We start from the raw sequence: 18,870 nt of genomic DNA, 5'->3' as shown, positions 1-18,870 counted from the left end.
TCACACCCAGTGGGACATCGGTGACAATGACTATGAGAACATGATACTGTGAAAGATCAATCCATAATGGATCCAACACAGTCGCGAGAGTCCAGTAACACAGTAAAACAAACACATGTTAACACAATAATGGAATAACAACACAATAGTATGGTAACACAATAATAACGCAAACACATTTTAACACAATAACACTATAGTATGGAAACACAATAACGCAATAACAAAAACACATGGTAACATAGTAACACAACAACACAATAATATGGTAAGACAATAATAACACAAACACATTGTAACACAATAACGCCATAACACAATAAAAACACAATACTATGGTAACACAATAACGCAATGATAACACAATAGTAAGGTAACGCAATAACAACATGATAATGCAATAAAAACAATGCTATGGTAACAATAATAACAAAATAGTATGGTAACACAATAACGCAATAACATGATATTGCAATAAAGACAATGCTATGGTAACACAGTAGTATGGTAACACAATAATAACACAAACACATGGTAACACAATAACGTAATAGCAACACGATAATGCAATAAAAACGCAATACTATGGTAACACAATAATAAAACAAACACATGGTAACACAATAAAAACACAATAATATGGTAACATAATAAAACAAACACATGGTAACACAATAACACAATAGTATGGTAACACAATTATAAAACACACTAATGGTAACACAATAGCGCAATAACAACACAATAGTATGGTAACACAATAACGCAATAACATAAACCCATGGTAACACAATAACGCAATACCATGATAATGCAATAACACAATACCATAACGCAATAATAACAATACATTGATTACACAATAACGCAATAATAACACAATACCATGATAACTGGATACCATGATAACACAATATCATGATACCAAGACGATGTGACAACAGCACAATAGCATGATGATACCATAACATAATCACACTAAACCTTGATAACACAATACCAGTATAATACCTTACTATGATTACGCGATACCATCATACCACAATACCAATATAACACAATACAATTATAACATAACACAATACCGTAATAACAGTGTACCATAACAATGCCATGATAACACAATACCACAATAACTACATTACACAATACCATACCATGATAACACGACACCACCACCACACAAAACTACGATAACATATCATTATAACACAATACCTTAGTAAAACGATACCACAAACACCATACTACCATTACACAATGCCATACCATGATAACACGATACCGCCACTACACAAAATTACGATGACATATCATTATAACACGATACCATGATAACATGATACCACGATAACAAGATGCCTGGATCCCATAATAACACAGTACCGTGTTAGGTAACACAATAACATGGTATCACGATATCATTACAACACAATACCATAGTAAGACAATACCATGATGCCACGATACCATAATAATACATTTGTTTATTAGGACAGTTCCACAATGACATCACATGATGTTGTAATAATAAGATGTTGTCATGACAACAGAGCAAGATGGTAGCATAACAACAATAAACAACACAATGCCAGATGACCACCTTCCTCTTCCTCTTCCTCACCTTAAACTCGTAGGACTCTTCAATGATGACCTCCATCTTGGAATGCTCGCCCAACACCGGCTTCCCCATCTCGGCGATGCGCCTCGCTTCCTCCTCGCTCGACGTCAACTTTCTGTCGGGAACATCTGAGCAGGCGGAGAAAGAAAAGCAAAGTGTCAATCAACAGTCAGGACCTATGTCCATCATCATCATCATCATCTTTGTCTAAAGTAGGTTCCTGCAAATGTACACATTTCACATGTCCATCCAAATCATCTGAAGAAGAAGTGTGGTGTTGATGTGGACTTAGACAAGTGTGGTGTTGATGTGGACTTACACAAGTGTGGTGTTGATGTGGACTTAGACAAGTGTGGTGTTGATGTGGACTTAGACCAAGCGTGGTGTTGATGTGGACTTAGACAAGTGTGGTGTTGATGTGGACTTAGACAAGTGTGGTGTTGATGTGGACTTAGACAAGTGTGGTGTTGATGTGGACTTAGACAAGTGTGGTGTTGATGTGGACTTAGACCAAGTGTGGTGTTGATGTGGACTTAGACCAAGTGTGGTGTTGATGTGGACTTAGACAAGTGTGGTGTTGATGTGGACTTAGACAAGTGTGGTGTTGATGTGGACTTAGACCAAGTGTGGTGTTGATGTGGACTTAGACAAGTGTGGTGTTGATGTGGACTTAGACAAGTGTGGTGTTGATGTGGACTTAGACCAAGTGTGGTGTTGATGTGGACTTAGACAAGTGTGGTGTTGATGTGGACTTAGACCAAGTGTGGTGTTGATGTGGACTTAGACCAAGTGTGGTGTTGATGTGGACTTAGACCAAGCGTGGTGTTGATGTGGACTTAGACCAAGCGTGGTGTTGATGTGGACTTAGACAAGTGTGGTGTTGATGTGGACTTAGACCAAGTGTGGTGTTGATGTGGACTTAGACCAAACGTGGTGTTGATGTGGACTTAGACCAAGTGTGGTGTTCAATCAATCAATTAATGTTTACTTATATCACCCTAAATCACTAGTGTCTCAAAGGGCTGCACAAACCACTACGACATCCTCGGTAGGCCCACATAAGGGCAAGGAAAACTCACACCCAGTGGGACGTCGGTGATGTGGACTTAGACCAAGTGTGGTGTTGATGTGGACTTAGACCAAGTGTGGTGTTGATGTGGACTTAGACCAAGTGTGGTGTTGATGTGGACTTAGACCAAGTGTGGTGTTGATGTGGACTTAGACCAAGTGTGGTGTTGATGTGGACTTAGACAAGTGTGGTGTTGATGTGGACTTAGACAAGTGAATAGTGACATTATCTCCAGCTGAGTAGCAGCAACAATTTGTCATCTTTAACAAAAGTGTTGGCCAAAATTCTACAAATATTTTACAAACACTGAGATTAAACATGACTTACCTCCATTTTAAACACTCGGATAAAGTAAAGCATTCTCGTAAAGGAAGTATTTTTCCATTATTTGAACGTTAGAATACATCAAATTATAAAGTATGTGTTTTATTTATGCTAACTGTTCCCCTGGTAGCATGTTAACGCTAGCATGCTACTATAAGCATGTTAACAGTTAGTGTAGTGGCTAATTTCTGTCCTGAATCTGTTTTGAGTAACTTCCACTTCGATAAATTGGGAAGGACACGACATGAGAGGTCAAGTCACCCTGAACATTGGACAGTTACATAAGTTGTTATGCTACAAATGAGGTCATCATGGAGCGTATAAATAAGAAGGGAAGACCAAGCCTGTTGTGCGCTCTTTCTTAATTCCTTCATGAGGGTTCACCATCTTTCGTCTCCGGAGACACTGTCTGTTTTCATATTGATTCAATCCAACTTTGTACTATCTGATTATGAGTAATTAAAACTGTTGTAACAAACTCTCTGTTGTCCCTGTTTAAGATTCAGACTTTATGACCACATAAAATTGGCGTCACAAACAGGATGAGGCCCCGGGTCAGTACCAAAGGTAAGTAATTTTGCGTAAATGTGTAAAAAACTGTATGTTTGGAGATGGTCAGGACTGATGAGACTAAATACTGAACCTATTTTCTCATCAAAAATGGGTTTAGTAAAGCTCTCCCAAAAACGACCTGTATTTAGCCACTACATTAGCATGTGTTAAGTACCGAATTACATGACTCTGACGTGTTCCGCTGCAAACTTGTCTAAAAAAGGTAACATACTATCGTTAACGCACTCGCAGTTAGCATGTGTCAAGAACCAAGTTGAAAGTTAGAATACATCAAATTAAAGTATGTTTTATTGATTCTAACTAGCTGTCCCCTGTTAGTATGTTAGTGCTAGCATGCTACTATAAGCATGTCAACAGTTAGCATGTGTCAAGTACTAAATTATATGACTGATGTGTTCAGCTGCAAACTTGTCTAAAAAAGATAGCATACTATCGTTAGCGCACTCGCAGTTAGTATTTGTCAAGAACCAAGTTGAAAGTTAGATTACATCAAATTAAATTATATGCTAGCTGTTCCTCTGTTAGTGCTAGCATGCTACTATAAGCATGTTACCAGTTAGCATGTGTCAAGTACCGAATTATATGACTGACGTGTTCGGCTGCAAACTTGTCTAAAAACGGTACCATACTAATGTTAGCGCACTCGCAGTTAGCATGTGTCAAGAACCAAGTTGAAAGTTAGAATACATCAAATTAAATTAGATGCTAGCTGTAGCCCAGTTAGCATGTTAATGCTAGCATTAGTGAATTGATGAATGTGGACCCCGACTTAAACAAGTTGAAAAACTTATTGGGGTTTTTCCCGTTTAGTGGTCAATCGTACGGAATATGTACTGTACTGTGCAATCTACTAATAAAAGTCTTAATCAAACAATCAAAACAGATTGTATCAAGCACCGAATTATATGACTATCAAATGTTCGGCTGCAAACTTGTCTAAAAAAGGTAGCATGCTAATGTTATAATGCTAACTTTTTCGCAGTTACTGTTAGCACACTAATGTTAGCATGCTCACAGTTAGCACATGTCAAAATCAAAGTTGAAAGCTAGGTTACATCAAATTAAATTGTGTTTCATAGATGCCCGGTTAGCATGCTAACATTAGCATGTGAACAGTTTGTGTCAAGCACCAAATTCTATGACTATCAAGTGTTCGGCTGCAAAGTTGTCTAAAAAAAGTTAGCATGCTAATGTTAGCATGCTAACTTTTTCCACAGTTACAGTTAGCACGTTATAGGTAGCATACTAATGTTAGCATGCTCACAGTTAGCATGTGTCAAAAACAAATTTGAAAGTTGGATTACATCAAATTAAATTGTGTTCCTTAGATGCTAGCCGTTGCCCGGTTAGCATGCTAACATTAGCATGTGAACTGTTTGTGTCAAACACCAAATTATATGACAATCAAGTATTCGGCTGCAAACTTGTCTAAAAGAGGTAGCATGCTAATGTTAGCATGCTAACTTTTTCACAGTTACAGTTAGCATGTTATATGGTGAATGGCTGTGAAATTAGAAAATGCTTTTGGTCTTTAATTGTAGAGCAAAAACATTTGCTGTAATTGACATATAATGTAAACATAATGTTCATATTTATAATTTTCTATGACATATTTCAATCAGTCATGTATGGAAGAACACTTTTGAATTCAGGCGAGGCTCCTGAAACCAATATTTTATTATTCCAGTATTGATGATTATGACAAGAATATTAATATCACAAACACTTGCTGCTATAGCATACATAATAATAATAATAATAATAATAATAGAAGGTGTGAGGGGAGCAGAGTGTCTGCTTTCATAGGTGATGCAACATGTCCGTCTCCATGGCAACTGTCTGCAAATCAGCAGTTGCCGGCACACAGCAGCACACTTTTTGTGGGAATCACGCTCACTTTTTGAGGACGGAATAAACAAAATAGATTCCTGCATCTGTTGGAAAGAAAGTTCCTGAAGGCTCGCATGACACTGAAGTCACACGAACACACACACACACACACACACACACACACTGTCCACTCAGCACTGTCCAGGTGGATCACGCAGGAAGCGCGGCGCCTCCGAGAGCCTTCCCATCATGCACTGCGTGTCACTCAGGCACCTTGTCTCCATCCTCCACCAACACACTCCCCATCAAATATTAACTACACTATTACACATCACTCTGACAGACACACACACACACACACACACACACACACACACACACACACACACACACACACACACACACACACAGTCTTAAATCAATTACACAGCAATTCTTGTTTCAAATTCCTCATCTTTTCACCGCCAGAATAAAAGATGCTGTGGTCACAATTTAGGAGGACTGTGCACAAAAAGTCATGCCTTCCAAGTAGAGCAGGGGTAGGGAACCTATGGTTCTAGAGCCAGATGTGGCTCTTTTGATGACTGCATCTGGCTCTCAGATTAATCTTAGCTGACATTGCTTAACACGATAAGTAAATAATAATTCCGCAGGTAATCACAGTGTTAAAAATAACGTTCAAAGTACAAAACATTGTCATGCATTTTAATCCAACCATCTATTTTCTTTCGCACCTGTTCAAGAAGTCGCATTAATGGTAAGAAGTGATATATATTTATTATTGGTTAGCTTTAATAACAATGTTATTAAAAAGAATAAAGGACTTATTATACCGTATTTTTTGGACTATAAGTCACAGTTTTTTCCATAGTTTGGCCGGGGGTGCGACTTATACTCAGGAGCGACTTATGTGTGAAATTATTAACACATTACCGTAAAATATCAAATAATATTATTTAGCTCATTCACGTAAGAGACTAGACGTATAAGATGTCATGGGATTTATGGATTAGGAGTGAGAGTTTGGTAAATTTATAGCACGTTCTATATGTTATATTTATTTGAATGACTCTTACCATAATATGTTAGGTTAGCATAGCAGGCACCTTCTCAGTTGGTTATTTATGCCTCATATAACGTGAAGTGAATTATTTTTATACAGCGCTTTTCTCGAGTGACTTAAAGTGCTTTACATAGTGAAACCCAATATTTAAGTTACATTTAAAGCAGTGTGGGTGGCACTGGGAGCAGGTGGGTAAAGTGTCTTGCCCAAGGACACAACGGCAGTGACTAGGATGGCGGGAGCGGGAATCGAACCTGCAACCCTCGAGTTGCTGGCACGGCCACTCTACCAACCGAGCTATGCCGCAGTGCCTTTAAGGTTTATTGGCGACCTGTACTTCTGTACACAGCGACGTTTTAAAAAGTCGTCAATTTTAGTTTTTGAAACCGATACCGATAATTTCCGATATTACATTTTATAGCATTTATCGGCCGATAAATGCTATAAAACACCTCTAGTCCAAGTGCAAACCAACCCCAGGAATACATTTTAATTTCCAGGGCCATGTTTACTACTGCCCGCATGCAGCTGAGATAGGCTCCAGCGACCCCAAAAGTGACAAGCGGTAGAAAATGGATGGATGTTTACATTTCCACTTTAGCATCATGTTTTTGCAAGTTCCTCTTCTATTATATTTAACTTTTATTTTCGTGACGCTTGGTCATCGAATGAAGCTTTTCCTAGCCTGATTGATGAATAGTAGCCCATAAAGTAACCTACACGTATTCAGCCTGTTCTTCACTATTCTTTATTTTAAATTGCCTTTCAAATGTCTATTCTTGGTGTTGGCTTTTAGCAAATAAATGTCCCCAAAAAATGCGACTTATACTCCAGTGCGACTTATTTATGTTTCTTTCCTTCTTTATTATGTATTTTCAGCTGGTGCGATTTAACGGAGCGACTTATACTCTGAAAAATACAGTACTCTAAAAATGTTGGTCTTAAAAATGCACACATTTAGTTGTATTCAGTATTAAAAAATATGATATGGCTCTCACGGAAATACATTTTGAAATATTTGGCTTTCATGGCTCTCTCAGCCAAAAAGGTTCCCGACCCCTGATGTAGTGAGTAACAATCGGGCTGGTAAACACTTTAACTCATGCGATTAATCAGCAAAAACAGTAGAATTAATCATTTATATGCAGATTGTTAGATGGTTAGAGTGTCCGCCCTGAGATGGGTAGGTTGTGAGTTCAAACCCCGGCCGAGTTATAGCAAAGACTATAAAAATAGGAGCCATGACCTCCCTGCTTGGCGCTCAGCATCAAGGCTTGGAATTGGGGGTTAAATCACCCAAAAATATTCCTGGGCGTGGCCACTGCTGCTGCTCACTGCTCCCAGAGAGTGAACAAGGGTGATGGGTCAAATGCAGGGAATAATCTCACCACACCTAGTGTGTGTGTGTGTGTGTGTGTGTGTGACTATCATGGGTACTTTTGAACTTGAAGTGCTGCAGTGACGTGGTGTCATGGTGGATGAGAGTGGTGTGGTACGGTGTGGTGGAGAGAAGGTCCTGGGTTTCCCATCATCTACTCTTTCCTTTCTCCATTTCTGCTCTGTTGTTCCAAGCGTGGGCCTCAACAGTCACTGAACACACACACACACACACACACACACACACACACACACACACATTCTCCCGTGCAACGGAATGGGCGGAGGGTCAGAGAGGACGTGTGCACCTTAATTGCCTGCCAATTTTTTTCAATATATACCAACATTAGAGGAAAGTTAAGGCGTTATTAGTCCTAATTATAATACGTCAACATCAGGTGTATTAAAGATCACTTTTTCCAGTTCTAATCACTTTATTTGCATGAATGACATCTTATCCAGGTAGAAAATATATCATCTTTGAAATACCGTATTTCCTTGAATTGCCGCCGGGTATATAGTATGCACCTGTCTAGAATTACTGCCGGGTCAAACTGGTTTCGCAAAAAATTATTTTCATTAGAGCATGTCTAGAATTTCCGCCGGGTCAAACTCGTCACGTCACGAGTGACACTTCACCTGTCATCATTTTCAAAATGGAGGAGGCTGATTTCAATCATTTGAAATCGCATAAAGGGAAGAAGATTAAGAGCTATTCAGTAGGATTTAAGGTCCAAGCTATTGAATATGCTAAAAAGAACAGGAAGCAGCTATGTTTTATTAATATACCGTAGCTGCGTGTGTCAAATATGAGTCATTAAATGACTCCCGCCTCCTGGTGGTAGAGGGCGCTAGTGATCCTTCTTGCAACTACTCGGCTGCAGAAGAAGTGACAACAAGCAGCAAGAGTGAGCAGTGATCCTTTAGTTTTTCCTCTCGCTTGCACTTTTAACATGGAGGATTACATATCTAAAATAAAACAGTTTTCTAAACTGGCCTTTCAATCGAAGCAGGAGGTAATAAAGGAAGATCTCCATCGAGACAGAGAGACTTTTAAAACCGAAAAAAGATAAGGAAGACTTCTATAAACAAGTTATCGATGCTTTTGATCAGAAGGAGCTGCGCATGGACTTCATTTATAAGTAAAGGTAAGACCATAATAACGTTTTTTTTTATTAAATGTGCTTTTCATGATGGTATCCTTACATCACACTCAAATTTATAAGCGCAGGCCTAAATTTACCGCATGCCTTTGGTAAGTGCCGGAGTGAATGGAGGTTTAAAAATAATTAGCACCCTGGCGGCAATTCAAGGAAATACTGTACTTGTGGTTTAAATCCATGACTTTATTCTGCTTCTCTTGTGCCCGCCATGTTTGTATGGACTCATGCTCATGGTCATCAGTTTGATGTCAAACTTCATGTTCATTAGTGCACGTCTGAGCTCTACTTATTATGTTTCATCAGCAAACATTGTTTTCATTACCACCACGCTGCATAACAAAAACTTCACACACACACGGTGCAAACGGGTGGGGGTGGGGGGGTGGGGGCCTTACCGTGGGCCAGCAGCATCGCTGAAGACATGACAAGAAGACATGAAGAAAAATGAGAGAAAATATAAATGAATGGATGAAGGAGAAGGTCGAAGGAGGACACAAACAGCAGCAGTAATCAATATACTTATATATTTATTTCTAATTTATCACCCTGCAGGAGCACACCAATCAGCTCATTTCTACACACACACACACACACACACACACACACACGCACACACACACACACACACACACACACACACACACACACACAGTGGCAGACAAAGACTGGTAATAGTGACGATAAGGCAGAGGGACATAATTGAAGTGTGTGTGTGTGTGTGTGTGTGTTATCAGCATGCAGCCTAATCACAGCTGTCTTGTTGAAGAAAACAAGCGCACTTCGCCAACACAACTACTTTTATGAGTCACAACGTGGACGCTAATGGCGACCAACAATCAGGCCTGAAGGTAAGGTGAGGATTAACAATCAGCTCGAGTGCAACTTCATTCTCAATCCTTACATACAAACCCTGTTTCCATATGAGTTGGGAAATTGTGTTAGATGTAAATATAAACAGAATACAATGATTTGCAAATCCTTTTCAAGCCATATTCAGTTGAATATGCTACAAAGACAACATATTTGATGTTCAAACTCATAAACTTTATTTTTTTTTTGCAAATAATCATTAACTTTAGAATTTGATGCCAGCTACACGTGACAAAGAAGTTGGGAAAGGTGGCAATAAATACTGATAAAGTTGAGGAATGCTCATCAAACACTTATTTGGAACATCCCACAGGTGTGCAGGCTAATTGGGAACAGGTGGGTGCCATGATTGGCTATAAAAACAGCTTCCCAAAAACTGCTCAGTCTTTCACAAGAAAGGATGGGGCGAGGTACACCCCTTTGTCCACAACTGCGTGAGCAAATAGTCAAACAGTTTAAGAACAACCTTTCTCAAAGTGACATTGCAAGAAATTTAGGGATTTCAACATCTACGCTCCATAATATCATCAAAAGGTTCAGAGAATCTGGAGAAATCACTCCACGTAAGCGGCATGGCCGGAAACCAACATTGAATGACCGTGACCTTCCATCCCTCAGGCGGCACTGTATCAAAAACCAACATTAGTCTCTAAAGGATATCACCACATGGGCTCAGGAACACTTTAGAAAACCACTGTCACTAAATACAGTTTGTTGCTACATCTGTAAGTGTAAGTTAAAGCTCTACTATGCAAAGCGAAAGCCATTTATCAACAACATCCAGAAACGCCGCCGGCTTCTCTGGGCCCGAGATCATCTAAGATGGACTGATGCAAAGTGGAAAAGTGTTCTGTGGTCTGACAAGTCCACATTTCAAATTGTTTTGGGAAATATTCCACATCCTGTCATCCGGACCAAAGAGGAAGTGAACCATCCAGACTGTTATCGACACAAAGTGTAAAAGCCAGCATGTGTGATGGTATGGGGGTGCATTAGTGCCCAAAGCATGGGTAACTTACACATCTGTGAAGGCACCATTAATGCTGAAAGGTACATACAGCTTTTGGAACAACATATGCTGCCATCTAAGGATGGACGCCCCTGCTTATTTCAGCAAGACAATGCCAAGCCACATTCAGCACCTGTTACAACAGCGTGGCTTTGTAAAAAAAGAGCGGTGTCCCTGCTGTCGTATTTTACGCTTCATAATGCGCCACACATTTTCCATGGGAGACAGGTCTGGACTGCAGGCGGCCCAGGAAAGTACCCGCACTCTTTTACTACAAAGCCACGCTGTTGTAACACGTGGCTTGGCATTGTCTTGCTGAAATAAGCAGGGGCGTCCATGAAAAAGACAGCGCTCCAGTTGTGGACAAAGGGGTGTACCTCGCCCCATCCTTTCTTGTGAAAGACTGAGCATTTTCTGGGAAGCTGTTTTTATAGCCAATCATGGCACCCACCTGTTCCCAATTAGCCTGCACACCTGTGGGATGTTCCAAATAAGTGTTTGATGAGCATTCCTCAACTTTATCAGTATTTATTGCCACCTTTCCCAACTTCTTTGTCACGTGTTGCTGGCATCAAATTTTTAAGTTAATTATGAGTTTGAACATGAAATATGTTGTCTTTGTAGCATATTCAACTGAATATGGCTTGAAAAGGATTTGCAAATCATTGTATTCTGTTTATATTTACATCTAACACTATTTCCCAACTCAAATGGAAACGGGGTTTGTATAAAAGCTCAAATGTGAGTACGTCATCACAGGAAGCCTCGCCGCCACACCACGGCGTGCAGGAGTACGGCAGGAAGTAGTTCCAGGCCTGCTTCCATGTGGTCGCCCTGTGGGGAGCCAGCCTGCGTCTGAATATTTCATACTGTGTGTTCCTGTAATGTCGCCCCTAATCGATCATGTTTACCAGCAAACGGGTCGAGGAGCTTCGTTTTGTGGGAGGAAGCGTGAGATAAAGAGGAATAAGGTGACGCACATTTCAGCTTTTTATTCCATTTAGCATGAACCTTCTTTAGCATTATTATGTAAATACGTGTTTGCATCACATTGAACAAATATCTTTTTTTTTCCCATTTTTTCCCGCCCCTCCCAAATTGAAATATGATTGAGAACCTTATACTATTCATTTTTATGTATTTACCCGTACAAACCATTCTATAAGTTGCTGCTACGCCACCTACCTGAAGACTTGTGTGTTGTAATTTTGCAGGTAAACACATTAAGAGTCAAATATTTGATTACTTTACGCATTTCAACTGTTAGCATGCTAGCTTCTTAGCTAATTCTACAGGTACAAGCCTCAGAGTCAAATAGCTTTTTACTTTACGCATGTCAACTGTTAGTTATTAGTTTTGTAGCTAATTTTACATGTACAGTATATACCTCAAAGGCAACTATTTTGGTATATCATGTATGCTAACTGTTAATATGTTAGCTTTTTAGTGTGTATGAGAGTGTTTCAGTAGTATGTGTGAAAGAAGATTTCAGCAGTGTGTATGAGTGTTTCAGTAGTGTGTGTGTTAAGGGGATTTCAGTAGTGTGTGTGTGTAAGAAGATTTCAGCTGTGTTTATGAGTGTTTCAAGAGTGTGTGTGAGACTTATTCAGTAGTGTGTGTATGTGTTTCACTAGTGTGTGTAAGCTGATTTCAGATGTGTGTGTAAAATAATTTAAGTAGTGTGTGTAAGAAGATTTCAGCAGTGTGTATGAAAATGCTTCATTCGAGTGGTTAAGTGTTTCAGTTGTGTGTGTTTCAGTAATGTGTATGAAAGTGTTTCAGTAGTGTGTGTGAAATAATTTCAGCAGTGTGTGTGAGAGAGTGTTTCAGTAGTGTGTATGGGAGTGTTTCAGTTGAGTGTGTGAGAGTGTTTCAGTTGAGTGTGTGTGAGAGTGTTTCAGTAGTGTGTGTGTGAGTGTTTCAGTAGTGTGTGTGAAATAATTTCAGCAGTGTGTGTGAGAAAATACACTTGAGTTGTTTATGTGAGAGCATTTCAGGAGTGTGTGTAAGAGGTCATTTGGAATAATGTCCCTAAGGGCCTCCCATAGCAAAGTGTCCATGTTGTGACAAACATCGACAAGAAGCCGGCAGGGTTACGTGACCTCTGCGACCTTCCGACATGTCACATGATGGCGGACACCGTGCCACGCCGGGCTGAGACAAAACAAGACGTGCGTGGCAATATTTCACGCCACAGTCAGGTGACATGGCGGCGGAACAAACCCGAGGAGTAAAGCCTCACAGCCGCTGTGTTTCTCTCTCTGTGCCACAATCAACACTTCTACGCTTCCCCACTGTCGCCGTGGCAACAGTTACTAGACAACAACCTCCCAGAGACTCCCTAGCGAGGGCGATGGCGCCCTGGAAGAAAACCAAAAAAAACCGCTTGTGTCATTCCTTCTTCCGCGACGCTCCTGCGGTCATGTGACTTATGTCTCTTAAGTCAGATGGACTTAGTTTCCCTAAAAGGACTGACGAGCACGTCTGTCCAATTTGATCAAGAGCAGCACGGTGGAACAGGGGTTAGTGCGTCTGCCTCACAATACGAAGGTCCTGAGTAGTCCTGGGTTCAATCCCGGGCTCGGGATCTTTCTGTGTGGAGTTTGCATGTCTTGCATGTGGGTTCTACTCCGGCTTCCTCCCACCTCCAAAGACATGCACCTGGGGATAGACCCGTCCCTCCTCCAAAGACATGCACCTGGGGATAGGCCCCTCCCACCTCCAAAGACATGCACCTGGGGATAGGCCCCTCCCACCTCCAAAGACATGCACCTGGGGATAGGCCCCTCCCACTTCCAAAGACACGTATACCGTAGAGAGTCCACCCTGAGATGGGTAGGTTGTGAGTTCAAAACCCGGCCGAGTCATACCAAAGACTATAAAAATGGGAGCCATTACCTCCCTGCTTGCCACTCAGCATCAAGGCTTGGAATTGGGGGTTAAATCACCAAAAATGATTCCCAGGCGTGGCCACTGCTGCTGCTCACTGCTCCCCTCACCTCCCAGTGGGTGAACAAAGGGGATGGGTGTGTGTGTGTGTGAGACTATGTGTGACTGTGTGTGGATGCAAAACAATAACATTAACAGTGCAATAAGTTTTCATAACATGGTCACTACTGCCTACTTTGTCTTGTTATATTCTTATTTTACTGTTATATTTTTATTCCCATTGTTGCTTTTTAGTTTTTATTCTTATTGTAATATTTCTCTATTTTGTTTCCGTTTAAACGCCCATTATTTACTTTTTACTTTTATTTAAATTGATCCCAACTCTGTACACTGCTGCTGGAATTTTAATTTTCCTGAAGGAACTCTCCTGAAGGAATCAATAAAGTACTATCTATCTATCTATCTATCACTGGTACTTTAACTTTAAATTTCCCTGCTTGGCTTTTGCAACTTCCGGTCAATAAAGTTTGATTGAAAGTAGAGACTTGTCAAAGATGTAGTAACTGCCCTGACCACATGATGGCGACAAACACACATGTAACAATGTTCATTAAACAACAAGCATGACACACTTTAACAACAAGAGTTTACAACTTTTAATTGGAACAGAACAGCTACTGTCAACAACTTGTGATCTGATTGGCTATTGCAACTGTCTATCAACTGTATGTGTTCTCTAATTCATCCGCTAAAGGTCCCGGTGAGTATCCAATCACAGGACGTGTACGTGAGACCAGCTAGAAGGCATTATTGACAACAGCGTGTGATCTGATTGGATATGTGAATTGTGAAGTGAATTATATTTATATAGCGCTTTTCTCTAGTGACTCAAAGCGCTTTACATAGTGACACCCAATATCTAAGTTACATTTAAACCAGTGTGGGTGGCACTGGGAGCAGGTGGGTCAAGTGTCTTGCCCAAGGACACAACGGCAGTGACAAGGATGACGGAAGCGGGAATCGAACCTGCAACCCTCAAGTTGCTGGCACGGCCGCTCTACCAACCGAGCTATGCCGCCCATATGGCAACTGTCTATCAACTGTATGTGGCCGTTCCCTTACAGTGCACACAGTGTTGATCCTGAAGGCAGATTTGGTACAGCATGGCAACATAAGCTAGCTGAATTCTGATTGGATAAAAAGTAAAAGTAAAAACAACAGCCCTAGAAGGAGAATAATAGGACATGAAGAGACTATGAATACTTTTACATATTTTGGGAAAGTAAATTGTTTTAATCTTTAATTCTGATGATGACTTGTGGTCATGTTAGACCAGCAAAGAAAGCCCAGAAACTCAGTAGCTCCATTAATGATGACGTTAGCTTGACCGCTAACAAAGGCGACATTAGCTTGACTATTAAAGCGACGCCAAAAGGTCCTCGTCGATCCGTCAGGATTTATGTAGCCTGTGACCCCGCCTCTCTGCCTGTCTGCCTAAGGCCACCTAATGAGCTCCGGGAACGAAGGAAAAAAAAAAAAGGGGCTGCGATGAATTGAAGGCGACGGCCGGTTGGCGAGCGTGAAACCCTCCAGAGGATACGTCACGGTGGGAAAGCCAAGCTCTCAAGTATGCTTGCTGAAATATTTCATCCATATTTCACGGGGAACATGGTGGAGAATTGAGGAGAGTCCTTGGAAAGCACACTAATGGCAGGAACTTCCTTATAAGGCATGACACGGAACATCAATCTAGAATGACTTGAGGCCTACCTGCAGGGCACCTTTTAAGGGGGCGGGGTAGACACCTTTTTGTTTACAATGCTGGACGTTTGCGAGCACCCTTTGAGGAAAAAAAGAGGAAAAGTAATGAAAAAAAGAACATTTCTATCGACACCAAGTACTCCCGCACAAACCCCGAAAGACAACTCAGAAATCAAGACTACTTTTCCTGAAATTGGGGGCTTTCTACACTTTATCTTTTACCAGTGGGCAGCACGGTGGATGAGGGGTTTGTGCGTCTGCCTCACAATACAAAGATCCTGAGTAGTCCTGAGTTAAATCCCGGACTCGGGATCTTTCTGTGTGGAGTTTGCATGTTCTCCCCGTGACTGTGTGGGTTCTACTCCGGCTTACTCCCACCTCCAAAGACATGCACCTGGGGATAGGCCCCTCCCACCTCCAAAGACATGCACCTGGGGATAGGCCCCTCCCACCTCCAAAGACATGCACCTGGGGATAGGCTCCTCCCACCTGCAAATACATGCTTCTGGGGATAGGCTCCTCCCACCTGCAAAGACATGCTTCTGGGGATAGGCCCCTCCCACCTCCAAAGACATGCACCTGGGGATAGGCCCCTCCCACCTCCAAAGACATGCACCTGGGGATAGGCCCCTCCCACCTCCAAAGACATTCACCTGGAGATAGGTCCCTCCCACCTCCAAAGACATGCACCTGGGGATAGGCCCCTCCCACCTCCAAAGACATGCACCTGGGGATAGGCCCCTCCCACCTCCAAAGACATGCACCTGGGGATAGGTTGATTGGCAACACTAAATGGTCCCTAGTGTGTGAATGTTGTCTATCTGTGTTGGCCCGCCTTCCGCCCGAATGCAGCTGAGATAGGCTCCAGCACCCCCCGCGACACCAATAGGGACAAGCGGTAGAAAATGGATGGATATTTTACCAGTGTCCTGGGCATGAGGTTAAAGTGCATCCGGCAGTGGAGGCTCCTCAATGGGGTCTTGGGGCAGGCATTAGGAGGTTAAGCCCTTTACTACTGTTACCCCAGGTGGACCTTGGCAAAGGCCTAGTACCTGACCGCCCCCTAGCCAGGGATACGGTGAAGACCTCAACGGCGGAGCAGGCGGAAGACGGTAGATTTAGCAACAGATTGTGTTCCGAACACAAATTAAATCGATGACTCCTGGCTCACTAAAATATGATGAGGTGGAATGAAATACAGCCAACCGGAGTGGGGTTTGAACCTATTCCCTTTCATTTCAAGTCAACAATCTTAAACACGGGGCTATTCTGGGTCTTGTGGAGAAAATATTTTTTTTCATACACAAATGTAAGGACAAATGGCTCAGTAAAGTATGATAAGGTAGAACAAAATACCATCAACCAGAGTGGGGTTCCAACCCAGCTCCTCTCACTCCAAGTCAGCAGTCTTAACTACTGAGCTATCGGGGGGGAATTTTGAGAAAAAATGTGGCTGGGGGCCGGTGTATCTGATTTTTATGAACACGAATACAAAACCTCACAATAATGTCTAATTGAAAGCTAAAAACCTTATGACGGACTGCTTTAAAAAAATAGAATGGAATTTGACCTTTTTTTTTACTGAATGAGACACCCAGAATGTACATGAAAATAAAGAATGTGGGATTTACAATATTACCTATGAATGATAAAACACTGAATATTGACAAGATATGAACATCACACCCCCTCTCCATCCACATATTTTACAATCCAGCGAAATGCAACAAATACAGCCAAATATGAACGGGAATGGTAAAAAAAAACCCCACCTACAATCCAAAATATATGTCCGCACTGAGATGGGTAGGTTGTGAGTTCAAACCCTGGCCGAGTCATACCAAAGACTATAAAAATGGGAGCCGTTACCTCCCTGCTTGGCACTCAACATCAAGTCTTGGAATTGGGGGTTAAGTCACCAAAAATAATTCCCGGGCGTGGCCACCGCTGCCGCTCACTGCTCCCCTCACCTCCCAGGGGGTGAACAAGGGTCAAATTCAGAGAATAATTTAGCCACACCTAGTGTGTGTGTGACTATCACTGGTACTTTAACTTTAAATTTCTCTGCTTGGCTTCTGCAACCTCCGGTCAATAAAGTTTGATTGAAAGTAGAGACTTGTCAAAGATGTAGTAACTGCCCTGACCACATGATGGCGACAAACACACATGTAACAATGTTCATTAAACAACAAGCATGACACACTTTAACAACAAGAGTTTACAACTTTTAGTTGGAACAGAACAGCTACTGTCAACAACTTGTGATCTGATTGGCTGTTGCAACTGTCTATCAACTGTATGTGTTCTCTAATTCATCCACTAAGGGTCCCGGTGAGTATCCAATCACAGGACGCGTAAATGTCACGTTCTCCCAAATTTGGAGGTCTCAAGGTTGGCAAGTATGCATAAGAGGAAGAAACAACAAAGCTGTCATGGCGGGTGTCTTCGCTCTTATTTAGGAATCAAAGCAAAGTTTTCTTCACAGGCAGAGGAAGACAAATATGTTTTCATCATCAATACATCACACCTTGTCAGGCTGACACTTGTGGTTAATGTCGCTTGCATCGTCTCCTTTTTGTCATCTGCACACAAGTCCACTTTTACCGACGTGCTTTGTTTGGGCGAAGCTGGTTATTGGCATGCAGCTTCCTTCCTTGGCTGCAGCTGTCACCTCCTATCTGCGTCTGAGCCGTCTGCCAGTGGACTGACTCATCATGCGCTGCAATCAAGCGTACCAGTGCACTGCATCAACCTCAACAGCTGAGCACCCAGGATCTTCAAACTCCACATAGCCCACCGTCGGGATAGTGAAGTTGGTGCCTTGATACCGCATTTCCTTGAACGGCCGCCGGGTATATAGTATGCGCCTGACTAGAATTACTGCCGGGTCAAACTCGTTTCGCAAAATAATTAGCGCATGCTTAGCATTACCGCCGGCTCAGGATTAACGCCGGGTCAAACCCGTTTCACCAAATAATTAGCATTTGCCTACAATTACTGCCGGGTCAAACTCGTTTCGCAAAATATTATTTTTGTTAGTGCATGTCTAGAATTTCCACCGGGTCAAACTCGTCACGTCACGAGTGACACTTCACCTGTCATCATTTTCAAAATGGAGGAGGCTGATTTCAATCATTTGAAATCGCATAAAGGGAAGAAGATTAAGAGCTATTCAGTAGGATTTAAGGTCCAAGCTATTGAATGTGCTAAAAAGAACAGTAAGCAGCTATGTTTTATTAATATACCGTAGCTGCGTGTGTCAAATATGAGTCATTAAATGACTCCCGCCTCCTGGTGGTAGAGGGCGCTAGTGATCCTTCT

General features: G+C 41.7%; 1 protein-coding gene across 3 annotated transcripts in view; it reads right to left on the bottom strand.

The window, feature by feature from the left end:
- LOC133548893 (sodium/calcium exchanger 3-like) overlaps nucleotides 1–18,870 on the bottom strand; it is an 86,723-nt gene that overhangs the window by 16,760 nt on the left and 51,093 nt on the right. For 2 of the 3 annotated variants that reach the window (XM_061893844.1, XM_061893845.1), the window contains 2 exons: nucleotides 9,416–9,433; nucleotides 1,625–1,749 (listed from right to left, as the gene is read on the bottom strand). In XM_061893844.1, coding sequence (XP_061749828.1) covers nucleotides 1,625–1,749; nucleotides 9,416–9,433 — 143 coding nt within the window. The remainder of the gene's footprint in view (nucleotides 1–1,624; nucleotides 1,750–9,415; nucleotides 9,434–18,870) is intronic. The other variant, XM_061893843.1, reaches the window with a different exon arrangement.

The sequence above is a fragment of the Nerophis ophidion genome, linkage group LG03, assembly GCF_033978795.1.
Source record: "Nerophis ophidion isolate RoL-2023_Sa linkage group LG03, RoL_Noph_v1.0, whole genome shotgun sequence".
NCBI lineage: Eukaryota > Metazoa > Chordata > Actinopteri > Syngnathiformes > Syngnathidae > Nerophis > Nerophis ophidion.
Note: the sequence above shows the minus strand (reverse complement) of the source record. Positions and strands in the feature narration are given on the sequence as shown.